We start from the raw sequence: 15,902 nt of genomic DNA on the forward strand, positions 1-15,902 counted from the left end.
ATAAAAATATTTTGAAACAATTAAAAAAAATTAACATCAGTTGCATCGATCGGGATTCGAACCGCGACTTCTCGATCGGGCGTCATGCAGCTGAGAAATTAAAAAAAAAAGAAAAATCATTCACAATTAGCTATAGTGGCATCTGATGTGAACTTGAATGTTTTTACTCGATAAAAACATAACGGGATGATTTATCGAATTTTAAAAGCTAACTCGACGTTCGTCTGTATATACGGTCATTTAAAAAAAAATTCAAGTCTTTAGCTCTTATATCTTCGGAAATCGACGCGTTCAAGCATAGGGACAGACGGACAGACAGACAGACGAACAGGGCCAAATCGACTCAGCTCGTCGCCCTGATCAAGAATATATATACTTTGTCGGGTCTGCCACGCCTCCTTCTGCCTGTTACATACATTTCAACAAAACCATTATACCCTGATTTCCCATTGAAAATGGGTTCAGGGTATAACAATCACTACCGAAGAGATACATAAAACGGCCAACAACAATGCAACGCAGCAGAAGAGTTTGCATTTGGATGTTCGGCCACCAAAGGGCTATGTATGCGTGTGCCAATAGGAGTGTGGGAAAAACGGTATCTGGGCGATACCGTAGCCTGCCTAGAATTCATCCATAAGGCAGGGAAAGCTAGAGGGGCTGAACAGAGGACACAGGAGCCGTTATATGCTGCCGCCTACGCAGACGGCGACGCGGCAGCAGAGAGTATAAATGGACATGTTGGCATCGGACGGGTCTTCTTGTGGATGAGTTACCAGAGTGGACTGACGGCGCTCGAGTGCAGTGAGTCAAGTGAAGTGAAGACGAGGAGCATGCAGGCATATTTTTGGGTTGCCCATTGGGAGATTGGTTCACCATCGATGCCTGCCACGCGACGAATACAACCGGTTGTCTGTGCTGGGGCGTAGGCGCGTTTTGTTAGCCGATCCTCGCGCACTGGCCAGCGATTTTGCTGGAGCTTTGCGCGGAAGAGGGTTGGCCAACAAGCGTACCGACACCAAAGATTCGACGTCGGTGTCCAATTGCGAACGACGTCTGTGGCCCGATCTCCTAGCAGCAGCGCATGGAATGACTGCAGTACCCCACCGGAGCATCCTTAAGGGTCGGATGAGTGGCAGATATCAGCAGAGAGATGTCTCCAGCGGCGAGGGACAACATGCGCTAAATGCATGAAATGGCCATTGCCGTGCGCGCGTGTGCCAATGCCACCGGGGGCTGCAAAACCGAGAGGCGAGTTTTGCAGCAGCGCCCGGCGTGGGCATTGGCAGCGGCAGGCCATCAGGTCAAGGGGCAGGGAGGAAAAGATGCCCAGCCTGAAAACAATATTTTTATTAAAATTTTATTCAGACAAAAATATTATCCTTATTCACTTACCGGCAGAATGCAGCATTGCCAGCGGTAAGGGAAAAATACAGCTGTTAACATTAACAGAGCGTTAACAGCAGCGATCAGCGCAAAATGGAGCATCGAGGGATGGAGCGACGCAAAATGGAGCAGCGCAGCGGAGTTGGGCGCCAAATTCAAACACGATGGTCTCGTGTTTTCCCGAAGGAAGAGGGGAGTGTGAGGAGCAATATAGGTATGCACGTATTAATGTATATGAACGTACGTATTTGCTGGGCGTTTATATGCATATACGTGCATATACATGTTGCTCCACACAGCGACGTGAATACTGTAGGAGCGATCCTCGCACTGGAAAGGGGTTCAAAGTCCTGTTAGAGGCGGTCTCTTTCCCTCCTACAGATTTAGCAATGGGTTCGCGTCGCACGCACGACGATCATCGGTGACCGTTAGCTGAGGTGCCGTTCAGGCCGGGCGATGGCAGTAGACGTTTTCACTGGCATGGCAACAACGGTACTTCGGCCAATGGAAGGCTGCCACGCGATTTGGCGGGAAAGTGGCGTCATCCAGATCACGCCACTTTACCGTTTTTATGGGCACGAGCGGTAGAAAGGCCCGGCTCCAGAGCCGAACAGGCCCCGTTACCACACGAAGCAGGGCCTGTGACTGGGGTATAAAAGGCCACCAGCAGCTCCATACGAGGCTGTCGAAACTGTAGTGAAGAGAAGAAAGTAGAAGTGCGTGAAGAGAGTGCCAAAGTCAAGTGAAAGTCAACGCGAGTGGTGAATCAGGACTCCCAGGACATCGTGGGAACAGCAAGGACATCCAGAGGGAAGTTCACGTAGCCGTGCGCAAGAGAAGTGTTTGTGAGTGAAACGTAGCTAGTGTTGTGCTGTGAATGAGTGGGATAGTAGGAGAGGCCTGTATATCTGAGCGAACCGCCAAAGCTTACAGATCGAAATCCTGGCGTTTCCCGAATCGTCCCAGTGAACTAGCGTGTTTTAGCACAACACTCTCCCAGCCGGAGTGCGTTGAACCAGAGCTCAGTAGGTGTGCTTCGCTAAAGCCAACCAGCGAACCAGCATAAATTCAAGTGACTTGTAAATTTCAAACTTACTCAAGAAAATATACATTTACGCTAAAAAACCTAAATCATAAGTGACTATTTAATATCGCAGGGGCTGCAACAAATAAATTTATTGGCGCGAATCCACAGTCAGCTGAAACTAGCCCAGCTTAGACTCGGGATAAACCGAAGGTTCGTTACAATACAAATTTGGGGTTTGTTGAAATTTACCCCCACACCTATATTCACCCCCTCACCATCACATCTGTAAAAGGCGTATTTCAAATACTAGAGACTTGTACTTTGGCAAATGCATGCATATTCATGTTATAATCATAATCTGAAAGTTTCATGAAGAAAGTACATCCATAAAAAAATTTATTAAACAATTAAGTTCTCATAGTAAGCGCACATTGCAGCCGATGCGTGCTTAGGCGTGGGTGCTTGTGTACGTGTGTGTGTATGTGTGCGTGCGTGTGTCTTGTGTAAGCAGAAAGACGCGAAAAATGATTGAAATAGCTATTGCTCGAAGGGTTCAGGGGATCTCGTAGTCGAGCACTCTCGACTAGACCTTTCTTAATTGTTTTCTCACGGAGATTGTGCCCCGAAACTGTAATATATGTACATACGGATTGGAGGATTTGGAGAAACTGGCCGTAAATGAGTTGGTACAGGCGGTGACGCCCGACTGCAACGATATTAATTGTTGTAATGCTTATTAAAGAATCTCAACGAGTACATAATTAAACAAGTAAGAAGACTCTAGTCGAGACTGCTCGACTAGGGGATACCCTGAACCCTCTAATCTGATATTCTAATCAGTCTGCACTTCTTTTCGACACACATACACACACACGCATGTATTAGAACGCGCTCTGCTAACTGCGCAGTAAGCAGCGACTGCGCTTGGGCTGCGCTGCAGTGTGGGCAACATTATAAGAATTTATTTGTTGAATAATTTAATTTCTAGACCTACAATCTTAATGAAACTTTTAGAGCGTAATCATATAGTGAAAATGTATGTACATTCCAAAGCACACGTCTCTAGTACTTGAAATACGCCTTTTACAATACAGGTGACAGTGAGGGGGTGGATATAGGGGTGGGGGGTAAATTTTGATAAATACCGAAAATATATAAAATACCTATAAGTCTACACTTAAAATTTTGAATCTCTAGCTCTAAAGGTGTAGGAGATATAATTAAATAACTAGCTTTCGATAAGGTTTTTAATCGATAATAAAATATCGGGAGTAGTTATCGATATAAAAAGAAAAACTTGATATGCGCGTGATATACACGGACCTAGGAAAAGCACACGTCTCTAGTACTTGAAATACGCCTTTTACAATACAGGTGACAGTGAGGGGGTGGATATAGGGGTGGGGGGTAAATTTTGATAAACACCGAAAATATATAAAATACATATAAGTCTACACTTAAAATTTTGAGTCTCTAGCTCTAAAGGTGTAGGAGATATAATTAAATAACTAGCTTTCGATAATGTTTTTAATCGATAATAAAATATCGGGAGTAGTTATCGATATAAAAAGAAAAACTTGATATGCGCGTGATATACACGGACCTGAGGAAAAAAATTTCAAGAGATCGACGCGTTCATACATACGGACGGACGGACGGACAGACGGACAGGGCCAAATCGACTCAGCTCGTCGCCCTGATCAAGAATATATATACTTTGTGGGGTCTGCCACGCCTCCTTCTGCCTGCCTAACTCTTTATATTTAATATCCTATACTTGAAAACTATACTTTACTTAATATGATACATTTTTTATACAGTTTTTACCCGAATCATGTGAACAATTTTTCAAAACAATATATTTTGCTGGTGCGCTCCTAGATGAATGTAAAGCAATATTTAAATATCACGTGCTGGAAATGGGTAACTGCTTCATTTCCAATAACCTTATGGACTAGTGAGTACCTAATAGATTTTATATTGTATAATAATAATTTAATACCATTATCTAGGTTATAATAATTTATTAAGATCGGCTCAATATATTTCAAGTTTTAAAATTATAACCATAATAATAGCCCATTACGAGATATCCGAAACCTTCTTCTTTAGGAGTATATACTGTAACGAACCTTCGGTTTATCCTGAGTCTAAGCTGGGCTAGTTTCAGCTGACTATGGACCCGTGCCAACAAATTTATTTGTTGAAGCCCCTGTGATATTAATTACTTGTGAGTTATGGTTTAGAAACGTAAAGTATATTTTCTTGAATAAGTTTTATAAATTTTATACCTCACTTAGAGTATAACTTATAAGATGCAGCGCTTTCGCAAGGTACATCTGCTGAGTGCTGGTCCAGCGTACTCCGGCTGGGAGAATGTTGTGCTAAGACACGCTAGTTTCTCACTTAGAGTGGTAGTCAGAGTGATTATTGAGAGCGAAGATTCAGCGTGACAAGAGTGCCGAAGTAAAAGTAGTACGTTAAAGTCAACGCGAGTGGCAAAAGAGGACTTCAAAGGACTCCCAGGATATCGTGGGTACAGCAAGGACATCCAGTGGGAATCCTTGCGACGACTAAAGAGGCAATCAGGATCGTCAGCGGCACTAACAAGGACATTGGTGCGGACGAGGACAACAGCAGCAGCTTAAGCGAGGCCTGCATATCTGAATAAAGTCACGTAGCCGTGCGCAAGAGAAGTGTTGTGAGTGAAATGAAGCAAGTGTTGTGCTGTGCGCGAGTGGAGAGCATGGGAGAGCAGCCACATGCCCGACTGCATGCCCCGCGTACATGATGAGCCGCCGCTGCCTGTGTCCACGCCGGGCGCTACTGCACAGCTCACCTGTTGGTTTTGCAGTCTCCGGTGGCTTTGGCATCCGTGCAGCGGCCATCTGCCTCACAATATCCCTGGTCGTCCTCTCCGCTGCTGATGCAGGCGTTCTATGTTAGCAGCTACCCTCCTGGTTGCTGCTAGGTCTCCACACTACAGACAAATTTCTGGATTGTTGTCGGGAGCCGGCCACATCGATGTCGTTCGCAACTGCCACCGGTGCCGAACTTTGACGCCGGCCGCCTTTTTGCGGCTCACTCCGCATCCTTGCACAGCTCCAGCAAAGCCGCTGGCCAGTGCGCGAGGATCGGCCAGCAAAACGCGCCTACGCCTTAGCATGGAAAACCGCAGTAAGCGCACACTGCAGCCCATGCGTGTTTATGCGTGGGTTTTTTTTTTTTTATACCCTGAACCCATTTTCAATGGGAAATCAGGGTATAATGGTTTTGTTGAAATGTATGTAACAGGCAGAAGGAGGCGTGGCAGACCCCACAAAGTATATATATTCTTGATCAGCGCGACGAGCTGAGTTGATTTGGCCCTGTCCGTCTGTCTGTCCGTCTGTCCGTCTGTCCGTCCGTCCGTCTGTCCGTCTGTCCGTCTGTCCGTATGTATGAACGCGTCGATTTCAGAAGATATACGAGCTAGAGACTTCAACTTTTTTTTTAAATGTCCGTAATTACAGCGCGCATATCAAGTTTATCATTAAAAATCGATAACTCATCCCGATCTTTTTTTATCGATAAAAAAACCTTATCGAAACCCAGTTATAAAATTATATCTTCTACACCTTTATTGCTAGAGTCTCCAAATTTTTAATGTATGCTTACATGCAATTTATACAATTTCGGTTTTTGTTAAAATTTACCCCCCACTGTTAAATTCACCCCCTCACCCTCACTTTTGTAAAAAGCGTATTTCAAAAACTAGAGACTTGTGCTTTGGCAATTACATGCATATCCATGTTATAATCATAATCTGAAAGTTTCATGAAGATCGTACGTCCATAAAAAAAGTTATTAAACAATTAAGTTCTCATAGTAAGCGCACACTGCAGCCCATGCGTGTTTATGCTTGTGTGTGTATATGTATGTAATTGTTTGTGTATGTGTGTGTGTGTGTGTGTGTGTGTGTGTATGTATGCCTGTGCGTGCGTGTGTGTGTGTGTGTGTGTGTGTGTTATTGAAATAGCTATTACTCCAAGGGTTCAGGGGATCTCGTAGTCGAGTAGTCTCGACTAGAGCTTTCTTACTTGTTTTTATATTCATTTATTGACCAAATTATATAACAAATTGCAAGTTGCGTGGTGGCTAGGATAGCGCGCGGTGCTTGCGGGACGGCCGTAAAGCATTGCTTCGCAAGCACTATGCGCTACCTTAGCCTGGGACAGCTCGTCTTCTCGATCGCTCGACTCTGCGGAGCTCCATCATCACCGTGGCCGCGAAGGTGCTTGTTAGTTCCCAAGCTTCCTCCGATTCCAGCATGGCGTTGACTAAGTTGTCCGCTCTGATGGAGCGGCCCACTGCCTCTTCCAGACGACGCCTCTCCTCCAGGAACCGTCCACATTCGAAAAGAATGTGGTTGGCGTCTTCCACATGCCCTCGCTCGCACCAGGGGCACTCGTCAGATTCCTCGTGGCCAAAGCGCTTCAAATAACTCCGAAAGCATCCATGACCCGAGAGGATCTGCGTAAGGTAGAAGTTAACCTCGCCATGTTTGCGGTTAACCCATGGTTCAAGCTTCGGGATGAGCTTGTGCGTCCACCGCCCTTTAGCTGAGTTATTCCACTTTCTTTGCCATCGTGCAATGCTGTTCGCCCTAATAGCGTTGAGTCGAGCAGGCGCGTGCGAATTCCGCTCCACGGCTTCGGCGACCAAGTACTCCAATGGTACCATACCAGCTATGACGAGCGCCGCGTCATCGGAGATAGTCCTGAAAGCGCAGCTGACTCTGATTGCGCTCAGCCTGTAGATCGCGCAAATGCCTCGGCTGTAGCTCGGCGTTGCCATCGCTCTTGCCCATATTGGTGCAGCATAGAGGATGACAGACCTAATGACGCTCATTAGGAGGAGACGTCGTTGCTGTTTAGGTCCCCGCGTGTTAAGCATGATTCTCGAGAGAGCTCTACAAGAATCAGCTGCCTTTTTATGCACATATTCTAAGTGCTCGCGGAAAGTTAATCTTGTGTCTATCATGACACCAAGATATCTTATCGCCCTCTTTGACGCAATGGTGACGCTGCCGATCTTTATATTGTCAGTTTCCACTCTTTTGCGACTGCTGACTAGTACAACTTCGGTCTTGTGTGCCGCAAGCTCGAGCCCAGCTCCTGTCAACCAGCTTCGTATGCGATTGATACTTTCGCTGCACATATCCTCTGTATCTTTGAGCTCCTTTCCTATGGCTACGACAGCTACATCATCAGCAAAGCCAATGGTGTGCGCGCCTGCTGGTAGTTCCAAGCGCAGTACGCCGTCGTACATGATGTTCCATAGGAGAGGCCCCAGCACTGAGCCTTGGGGTACTCCAGCTGACACTGTATGAGTTTGGGGACCCTCACTCGTGTTGTATACCAGTGTTCTTCCTCTGAAGTAGCTCTTTATTATCTCTCTTAGATATTTAGGGATATTATATTGTGACAGCGCATTCAGTATCATATCCCAACTAGCTGTGTTGAAGGCATTCCTTACATCCAGGGTCGCGATGATGCAGTATTCCTTCGTCCCGTGCCTCCATCTGGTGCCTTGAATAGCGGAAGTGGCCAGACCGACAACTTTGTTAAGCGCGTCCGTTGTTGACCGGGCCTTCCGGGATCCAAATTGGTTTGGTGACAGGCCTCCGGCGCTTGCAATCGCAGTCTCCAGCCTAGAGCAGATCAGTTTCTCAAACACCTTTCCCATGGTGTCTAAGAGACAGATCGGTCTGTACGAAGATGGTTCATCTAGTGGTTTGCCAGCCTTGTGTAGCAATACCAGATTCTGGGCTTTCCATTTTGCCGGGAACGTCTCTTGGATCAGGCATTCATTAAATAGTTCGGCGAACGTACTTGGGTGCAAGGCGAGGGCTAGCTTTAGCGCACGATTTGGGATCCCGTCCGGCCCGGGAGCTGTGTTGGTTCTAAGACCTCGGAGAACTACTGATATTTCTTCCTCTGTAACTAAAACAATTTCAGTGCTCGTTGAGCCCTGATCAGCAGACTCGGACTCAGGGGCGTGAATGGAGCTTAAACTTTCTGGAAAGAGTGTTTCCACAATCGATTTAAGCTCCAGACGATCCGTAGGCTGCACCTGTCTACCTGCGTATAGTCTTTTAACTATTATCTTATATGCCCTGCCCCAAGGGTCATATTCGGCTGAGTCGCACAACTGTAAAAAACATTCTCTTTTGCTTGCCCGAATGGCCTTCTTCAGCTGTCTTCTAGCTGCCTGGTAAGCTAACTGTTTCTCAAAAAACGTAGACCTACCGCGAGCCCGTTGGTAGCTTCTTCTCGCCTGGATGCATTTGCGACGAATGTCACCTATTTGCGTATTCCACCAATACGTAGGCTCATGTTGTCGCGTGAACTGCTTGCGACGTAACGTGCTGCTATTGCAGGCACACTGTATTTGGGCTACCATTTGGCATGCTCTGACCTCAGCATTACCAATTGTACCCAGAGACTGAATGGCCTCTGAAAAGACCGCGGGATCAAAAGTATCTAGCCGATACGACTCCCTCCACAAGGTGGACGCCCTGGCAGGTGGCTCACCTATTGTAAACAGAAGTGCCGTATGATCGCTGCCTGTATAGCTATCGCAATGGCTCCATGTTGCTCCCCGAAAGAGGGATGAAGTCACAAAAGTAATGTCGATAACAGACCCGTATCCCGCCCGACTGAAGGTGTACTCATGGCCAGTGTTGAGCAGTGCAACATCTAGTGTCGCGAAGATCTCCAGTAGGATATGACCTCTGGCATTTGTTGAGGGGCTACCCCATTCTATCGCCCAGGAGTTAAAATCTCCAGCTATAATGGCCTTCCGACCCCTGGCATCCTCGGCAAGCTCGTCGAGCACCGTCGTGAATTCACTGAGCTGCATGCTGGGGGCCAGATAGCAACTGTAAAGCCATAAGCTACCATATCGGCCACGTACGAACCCATTGAATGACTTAACATTCGAAAGTACGTTCGTTGAGTTGCCGCATACCCACAACGCAGCTTTGCCATTAACGTCTGTTGACCATGTCCTAGGGCAGCTGGTTCTACAGTGGTGAGGCTCACTGAGAAAAGCTACATCTATACATTTTTCCCTAATGGTCTGCTCTATTAGATCTTGGGCAGCAACACAATGATTTAAGTTAAGCTGCAAAAACCTTAACATTTCATTTTACGAGCAGCTTCACGGTAAGATGGGCACTTGAAGCTGCCTGCTGAATGGTCCGTCTGCTTTTCACCTTTCCGGATGCAGAGGCTACATTTTGGTGGCTTGGTGCATGCTTTGGCACTGTGACCCATCTCTCCACACCTGAAACAGGCGCCCTTTAAGTCACAGTCGCTGCCGCAGTTTGCTGCCATATGACCGTAATCGAGGCACTTGAAACAGCGTTTAGGCTGCTCCACGGCTCGGATACGGCAAACTACCCATCCTATTCTAATTTTGGACAGCGCGAGCAGAGTTTTAGCTTTCCCAATTGGAAGAGCAACCGTAGCTCTTTGCTGTCCACCAAAAGCTGGCTGAAGCGATTTGATAGCCTCAATGGGGAGTGAGCTATCCTTCAACTTCACCCTAATTGCCTCCAAGATCTCCTCTTTGGTCGCTAACTCATCTAGATCGCGAATCTCAACTTGCGCCGATTCGGTAAGTGTTTTAACTACCGCTCGGTCTCCCAAGGCCTTGCCTACAGCTTCGTGCAGAGCCTCAGCGCTATGCTCCGGCTTCCTACTCAGTTGCAGTAAAAGGTCCCCCTTAGCTGTCTTCCTAATGCCTTGAACGTCGCTGCTCAGATGCTTCATAATTTGGGTCGCTTTTAACTACACGAAGCATGTCCGCATAGCTGCAACCCCCTACGCCTGAAATCGCAATCGCGTCAGTCCTGGGACGTTTTTGCATAGGCTTTCGCCCTTTGACGACTGTCCAGCTGCTCTGGTTTGTCTGTCGAGCGGCCTGGTTTGAAGTTTCAGTTTCAGCTGTAGCCCGTAGAGCCATTGGTTCTTTTGGGTTCGCTGCACTTCTATTGGGCCTCGGCTTTTTTGAGGGAGTTTTCCTCTGTTCGGAGGCAAGTTCCCTCGACCGCTTGGGAGTATTGCTACCTATTGTAGCACTAATGCTCGCTGCCTTAACGTTTTCGCCTACTTTTTTCAGTGGCGTGGTCTGCACCTCACAGTTTTTAACCGAACGGTTGCAGAATGCTTCGGCCGTCTTGTGAAGGCTGACCAGCCTAGCCAGCTCCTCTCTCATTAAGGCATTTATATGCCGCTGCCCCCCAAATAAGGCAGACAAACCCTCTAGTGTAGCTCCTATTTGAGCTAACGCTTCTTTTAGTGACTTGGGTGCCTGGCACTCAGCCACTAGAGCCTGGTTAGAAGTCGACGGCTGCGCCAACACCCTCTGTTGTTGCTGCGGCGATCGCTGCAACAAGGAACGACGCGCAAAAGCTTGCAGCTCGTCCTCCATCATGGCATCCATTTCTGCTCCGACTACCACGGCGTGAAGCCTGTAGTGGGCAATGGCTACTAATATAATCTGAGTTCACAAACCGCAGTAACTTAAACTCAACTTGACTACAGCGAGAGCCCGAAAGTATGCACTACTTTTAATAACTACTACTTCACTCCAGCAGCTAGGTTGCTGTCTTTGCTAAGGCTTAGCAACTCACCAACGTTAGTGAGTATAGTACTTGAGTTGACCAACTCGATTAAGGTATGGACTGGGGAAAGGCCAAATTGTCAGTCTCCAAACAACGTTGCAGCTTCGAAATGAATCCACTAAAAGTTCTTATCTGGAATGCTAACGGCATTTCAACAAAAGCTAAAGAAATTGAACTCTTCGCACACAACAACAGCGTCGACATTCTTCTTTTAACGGAGATCAGGATGAAGCGTGGAGACACTATAAAAATATATGGATATGCCTGCTACCCAGCTTTCAGACCATCACGAAATAATAACAGCGGTATTGGTCAGGACAGCTCTTCGCCATTTTCCTCAAAGAGTCACTGAAACCCGTAACATACAAATGTCCTCTGTAAAAGTAGCTACGGCCCTGGGAGACGTGGAGTTCAGCGCTATTTACTGCCCACCAAGGGTGAGGATTGACGAAATGCATTTCATCAACACACTTCGTGCTTGCGGCCAAAGGTATTTAGTTGGTGGCGATTGGAATGCCCGCCATTGGTTGTGGGGAGACACATACAACTCACCGAGGGGACGCGAACTAGCAGAAGCCATCTCCGTTACTGGCTCTAGGATCCTTGCTACTGGATCGCCAACCAGGTATCCATATGTGCTTCACCACACACCGTCCTGCATAGACTTTGCCCTGTATCATGGAATACCGGATTTTCGACTAAGCATAACTCAGAGCTGGGATCTGGACTCGGATCATCTGGCTTTAGTCATTAATATTGAGACAGAAGGCATAAACGTTAACGCAAATCGCTCTCTATTAACCAGACACACAAACCTGCTCGTCTTTAGACAACATTTAGAGAGCTCGATTCAGCTAAACACTACTCTAAACTCTGGTGAAGATATTGAGATGGCTGTCAATAGCTTCACTGAGAGCATTTATACGGCTGCTGCTGCATCAACACCTTCTGAGCCCCAGATAGGTTCCAACTATGGAATTCGACTAACAAGAGAGGCCAGGGATCTTTTGTTGCAAAAAAGAAGACTTCGTAGACGCGCAATCAGAACGCAGGACCCATGGGACCGAATCTTATGGAACCGGGCTGCTAGGCAACTACGAAATGTATTGAGAGAACTTCGAAGCAACTTCTTTGAGCAGAAGCTGGCTTCTTTGGATTATACAGTTGATGCTGGATACTCGCTTTGGAAGTGTACCAAGTCACTTAAGAGACAACCGTTTAGGCAGGTACCAATCCGGTGTCCTAGCGGTGATCTAGCTAAGAACGAAGAGGAGCAAGCGAATTCGTTTGCGAAGCATCTAGAAGCCAGGTTCACACCCTATGAATTTGCCACTGCTGATCAGATCGAAGAGACCACTGATAGTCTACAGACACCTCTACAAATGTCCTTACCCATTAGGGCAGTTAGGGTTGAGGAAATTGCTGAAGTCATAAAGTCCTTGCCGAATAAGAAAGCACCTGGTTATGACAGACTGAGCAATGCAACGCTAAAAGCCCTCCCTACTCGGGCGATCATCTTCATAGCTTTAATATTTAATGCTATGCTGAGGGTGGAATTCTTTCCTAAGCAATGGAAGATGGCAGCGATTGTAATGATCCACAAACCAGGAAAGCCAGAGGCTGACCCAGAATCGTACCGCCCAATAAGTCTGCTGTCGTCACTTTCCAAAGTATGGGAGAGACTTATTGCCAATCAACTTGGCAATATCATCAGTGAACGTCATATCTTACCGGACCATCAGTTTGGCTTTAGAGAAGGACACGGAACTGTGGAGCAGGTTCACCGGTTGACGAGGCACATCCTTCAGGCATTTGATGACATGGAATACTGCAACGCAGTTTTTGTCGATATGCAGCAAGCATTTGATAGGGTCTGGCATACAGGGCTTCTCAGCAAAATCAAAAACCTCTTCCCAGCACCTTACTTCGGGATTCTACGATCGTATCTGGAGGGTCGGCAATTTATTGTCAGAGTACGGAACACATACTCGACTCCTTGCCAAATGAGAGCTGGAGTTCCTCAGGGCAGCGTATTAGGGCCGCTGCTTTACTCCATTTACACGGCCGACCTACCCTCCCCTAGCGTGCGCCACATGGAGAATCCTGGCAAAGCCCTTCTCGCTACTTACGCAGACGATATAGCGGTGCTCTACAGCTCAAAATGTCCCACTGAGGCTGCGAATGGAGTGGAGAGCTACCTAAGCACACTAGTAGCATGGTGCAAAAGATGGAACATGAAGATCAACCCACGCAAGACCACCAACACTTGCTTCACCCTAAAAACCTTCATCAGTCACACCCCGCCTATACGTTTAGATGGCGAAACACTTGATCAACCTTCGCAGGCAAAGTACCTTGGCATCACCCTTGACAAGCGTCTAACATTTGGTCCTCATCTTAAGGCAGTGGCTAGGAGATGTGGGCAACGCATGCAACAACTGCGGTGGCTGCTCAACAGACGCAGCACCATGTCACTCAGAGCTAAGAGAGCGGTTTATGTCCACTGTGTAGCCCCAATTTGGCTCTACGGTGTGCAGATTTGGGGAATATGCGCAAAATCAAACTATAAACGCATACAGGTCCTGCAAAATCGTGTATTGCGGCAAATTACAAACTGCCCATGGTATGTGCGCGGCTCAACTCTACATCGAGATCTGAAACTGTTTACTGTGGAGGAACAGATTGGGAGACACACTAGCCGATATAGTGACAGACTGGCTAGACACCGGAGCAGACTAGCGAGAAGATTGCTTCCTGCGAGACCACTAAGGCGATTAAAACGCTTGGGTTTTGCCAAAAATATTAGATAAGTTTAGTTTATTTGTAAGTCCTCCTGAATACATCAGAAGGTTAGGTTCTATATAAATAATCTAATTGTGTTGTTAAGGTACTAAACTTGCATTGTACAGATTCAGCGCTTAAAATATATATACAAACAAAAAAAAAAACAAGTAAGAAAACTCTAGTCGAGAGTGCTCGACTAGATACTACCCTGAACCCAACAAATAAAAATGCTCATTTAGTATGGCTGAAATTTCAATTTCGATGTATTTAAAAATATAAATAAAATACCAAACTCATTTAATAAAATATAAAAATATTTTGAAATAATTAAAAAAAAATTAACATCAGTTGCATCGACCGGGATTCGAACCGCGACTCCTCGGTCGAGCGTCATGCTGCTAACACACTAGGCCACCTCACTCCTGCTAGTGGCGCTGGCAAAACTCAAATAGATTTACTGCTGCAGCGCCATCTACCAAAACTAAATGAAACTAACTGCTGATGTGATTCTAAGAATCTGCTAGAATAACCAAACTATTAAAAACGCACATAAAGTATAGTTAAAATTTCAATTTCGGTGTATTTAAAAATATAAATTAAATAGAAAACGTATTTATGAAAATATAAAAATATTTTGAAACAATTAAAAAAAAAAAAAACATCAGTGTTGCACCGATCGGGATTCGAACCGCGACTTCTTGATCGAGCGTCATGCACCTAACACACTAGGCCACCCCACTCCTGCTGGTGGCGCTGGCAAAACTCAAATAGATTCACTGCTGCAGCGCCATCTACCAAAACTAAACGAAACTAACAGCTGATGTGATTCAACGAATGTTTTTGTTGTAGCTGCTGCACGTGCGTTTGTTAATTGGCCAAATATTTGATTATTTTTTATTAATTTTTGACTGAACGGAATTTAATGAAACTTTCAGCATATGATCTACATATTATATTGAATATTTGAGAAATTTGAAAAAAGAAAAATCATTCACAATTAGCTATAGAGGCACCTGATTTGAACTTGAATGTTTTTACTCGATAAAAACATAACGGGATGATTTATCGAATTTTAAAAGCAAACTCGACGTCCGCGCTGTATATACGGTCATTTTAAAAAAAAATTCAAGTCTCTAGCTCTTATATCTTCGGAAATCGACGCGTTCAAACATACGGACAGACGGACAGACGGACGGACGGACAGACGGACAGACAGACAGACGGACAGGGCTAAATCGACTCAGCTCGTCGCCCTGATCAAGAATATATATACTTTGTGGGGTCTGCCACGCCTCCTTCTGCCTGTTACATACATTTCAACAAAACCATTATACCCTGATTTCCCATTTTCAATGGGTTCAGGGTATAAAAAAAAGTGAGCAGCTGATTGCCCGATGCAATTTCCAGCACTACTAACAGCTGTTAGAGTGAATGCACCTGATTTTTATTATTGCGCAAGTGTGACGCCTAAAGTGACAAAATTTACGCGCCCACAAAAAGACAAGGAAAGGAAAGAAGCCCTGACGCCAAAACAATGACGCTATCGCCCCCCCTCTCTTGCAGCACCGAATTATACCGCTTGGGAATTTCACGAACCGCCGCGCAGTAAGTCTCTGGTAGTTTTTTTTGAGGTCGCTGGGTACGCCGCGCCCACAGCAAACACGTTGACTTCAGTTCTTTCCACTTTCACAGGGGAAAACACAGTTCAAGCTATTGTCTACGATGGATCACGATGACATCGACCGCACTCCGTGAAAACGCAACTCTCTGATTCGTTTATGCGTGGGTGCTTGCGTGTGTATGTGTTTGTGTATGTCTGTGTATGTGTTTGTGTATGTGTATGTATGTGTTTGTGTATGTGTGTGTGTATGTGAGTGTGTGTATGCGTTTGTGTCTGTATGCGTGTGTGTGTATGTATGCCTGTGTGTGCGTACGTGTGTGTGTGTGTGTGTGTGCGTGTTTCTTGTGTAAGCTGAAAGACGCGAAAAATTATTGAAATATCTATTGCTCTAAGGGTTCAGGGGATCTCGTAGT

The 15,902-nt window shown here is 46.0% G+C and overlaps 1 protein-coding gene across 2 annotated transcripts in view; it reads left to right on the forward strand.

The window, feature by feature from the left end:
* The window catches only part of ppk29 (pickpocket 29), a 344,359-nt gene that overhangs the window by 15,583 nt on the left and 312,874 nt on the right, over positions 1–15,902 (forward strand). For both annotated transcript variants that reach the window (XM_089469773.1, XM_089469772.1), the window contains one exon: positions 4,234–4,370. In XM_089469773.1, coding sequence (XP_089325899.1) covers positions 4,234–4,370 — 137 coding nt within the window. The remainder of the gene's footprint in view (positions 1–4,233; positions 4,371–15,902) is intronic.

This window comes from Drosophila arizonae, chromosome 5, assembly GCF_054131065.1.
Source record: "Drosophila arizonae isolate 15081-1271.41 chromosome 5, UAZ_ARI_1.0, whole genome shotgun sequence".
Lineage (NCBI taxonomy): Eukaryota > Metazoa > Arthropoda > Insecta > Diptera > Drosophilidae > Drosophila > Drosophila arizonae.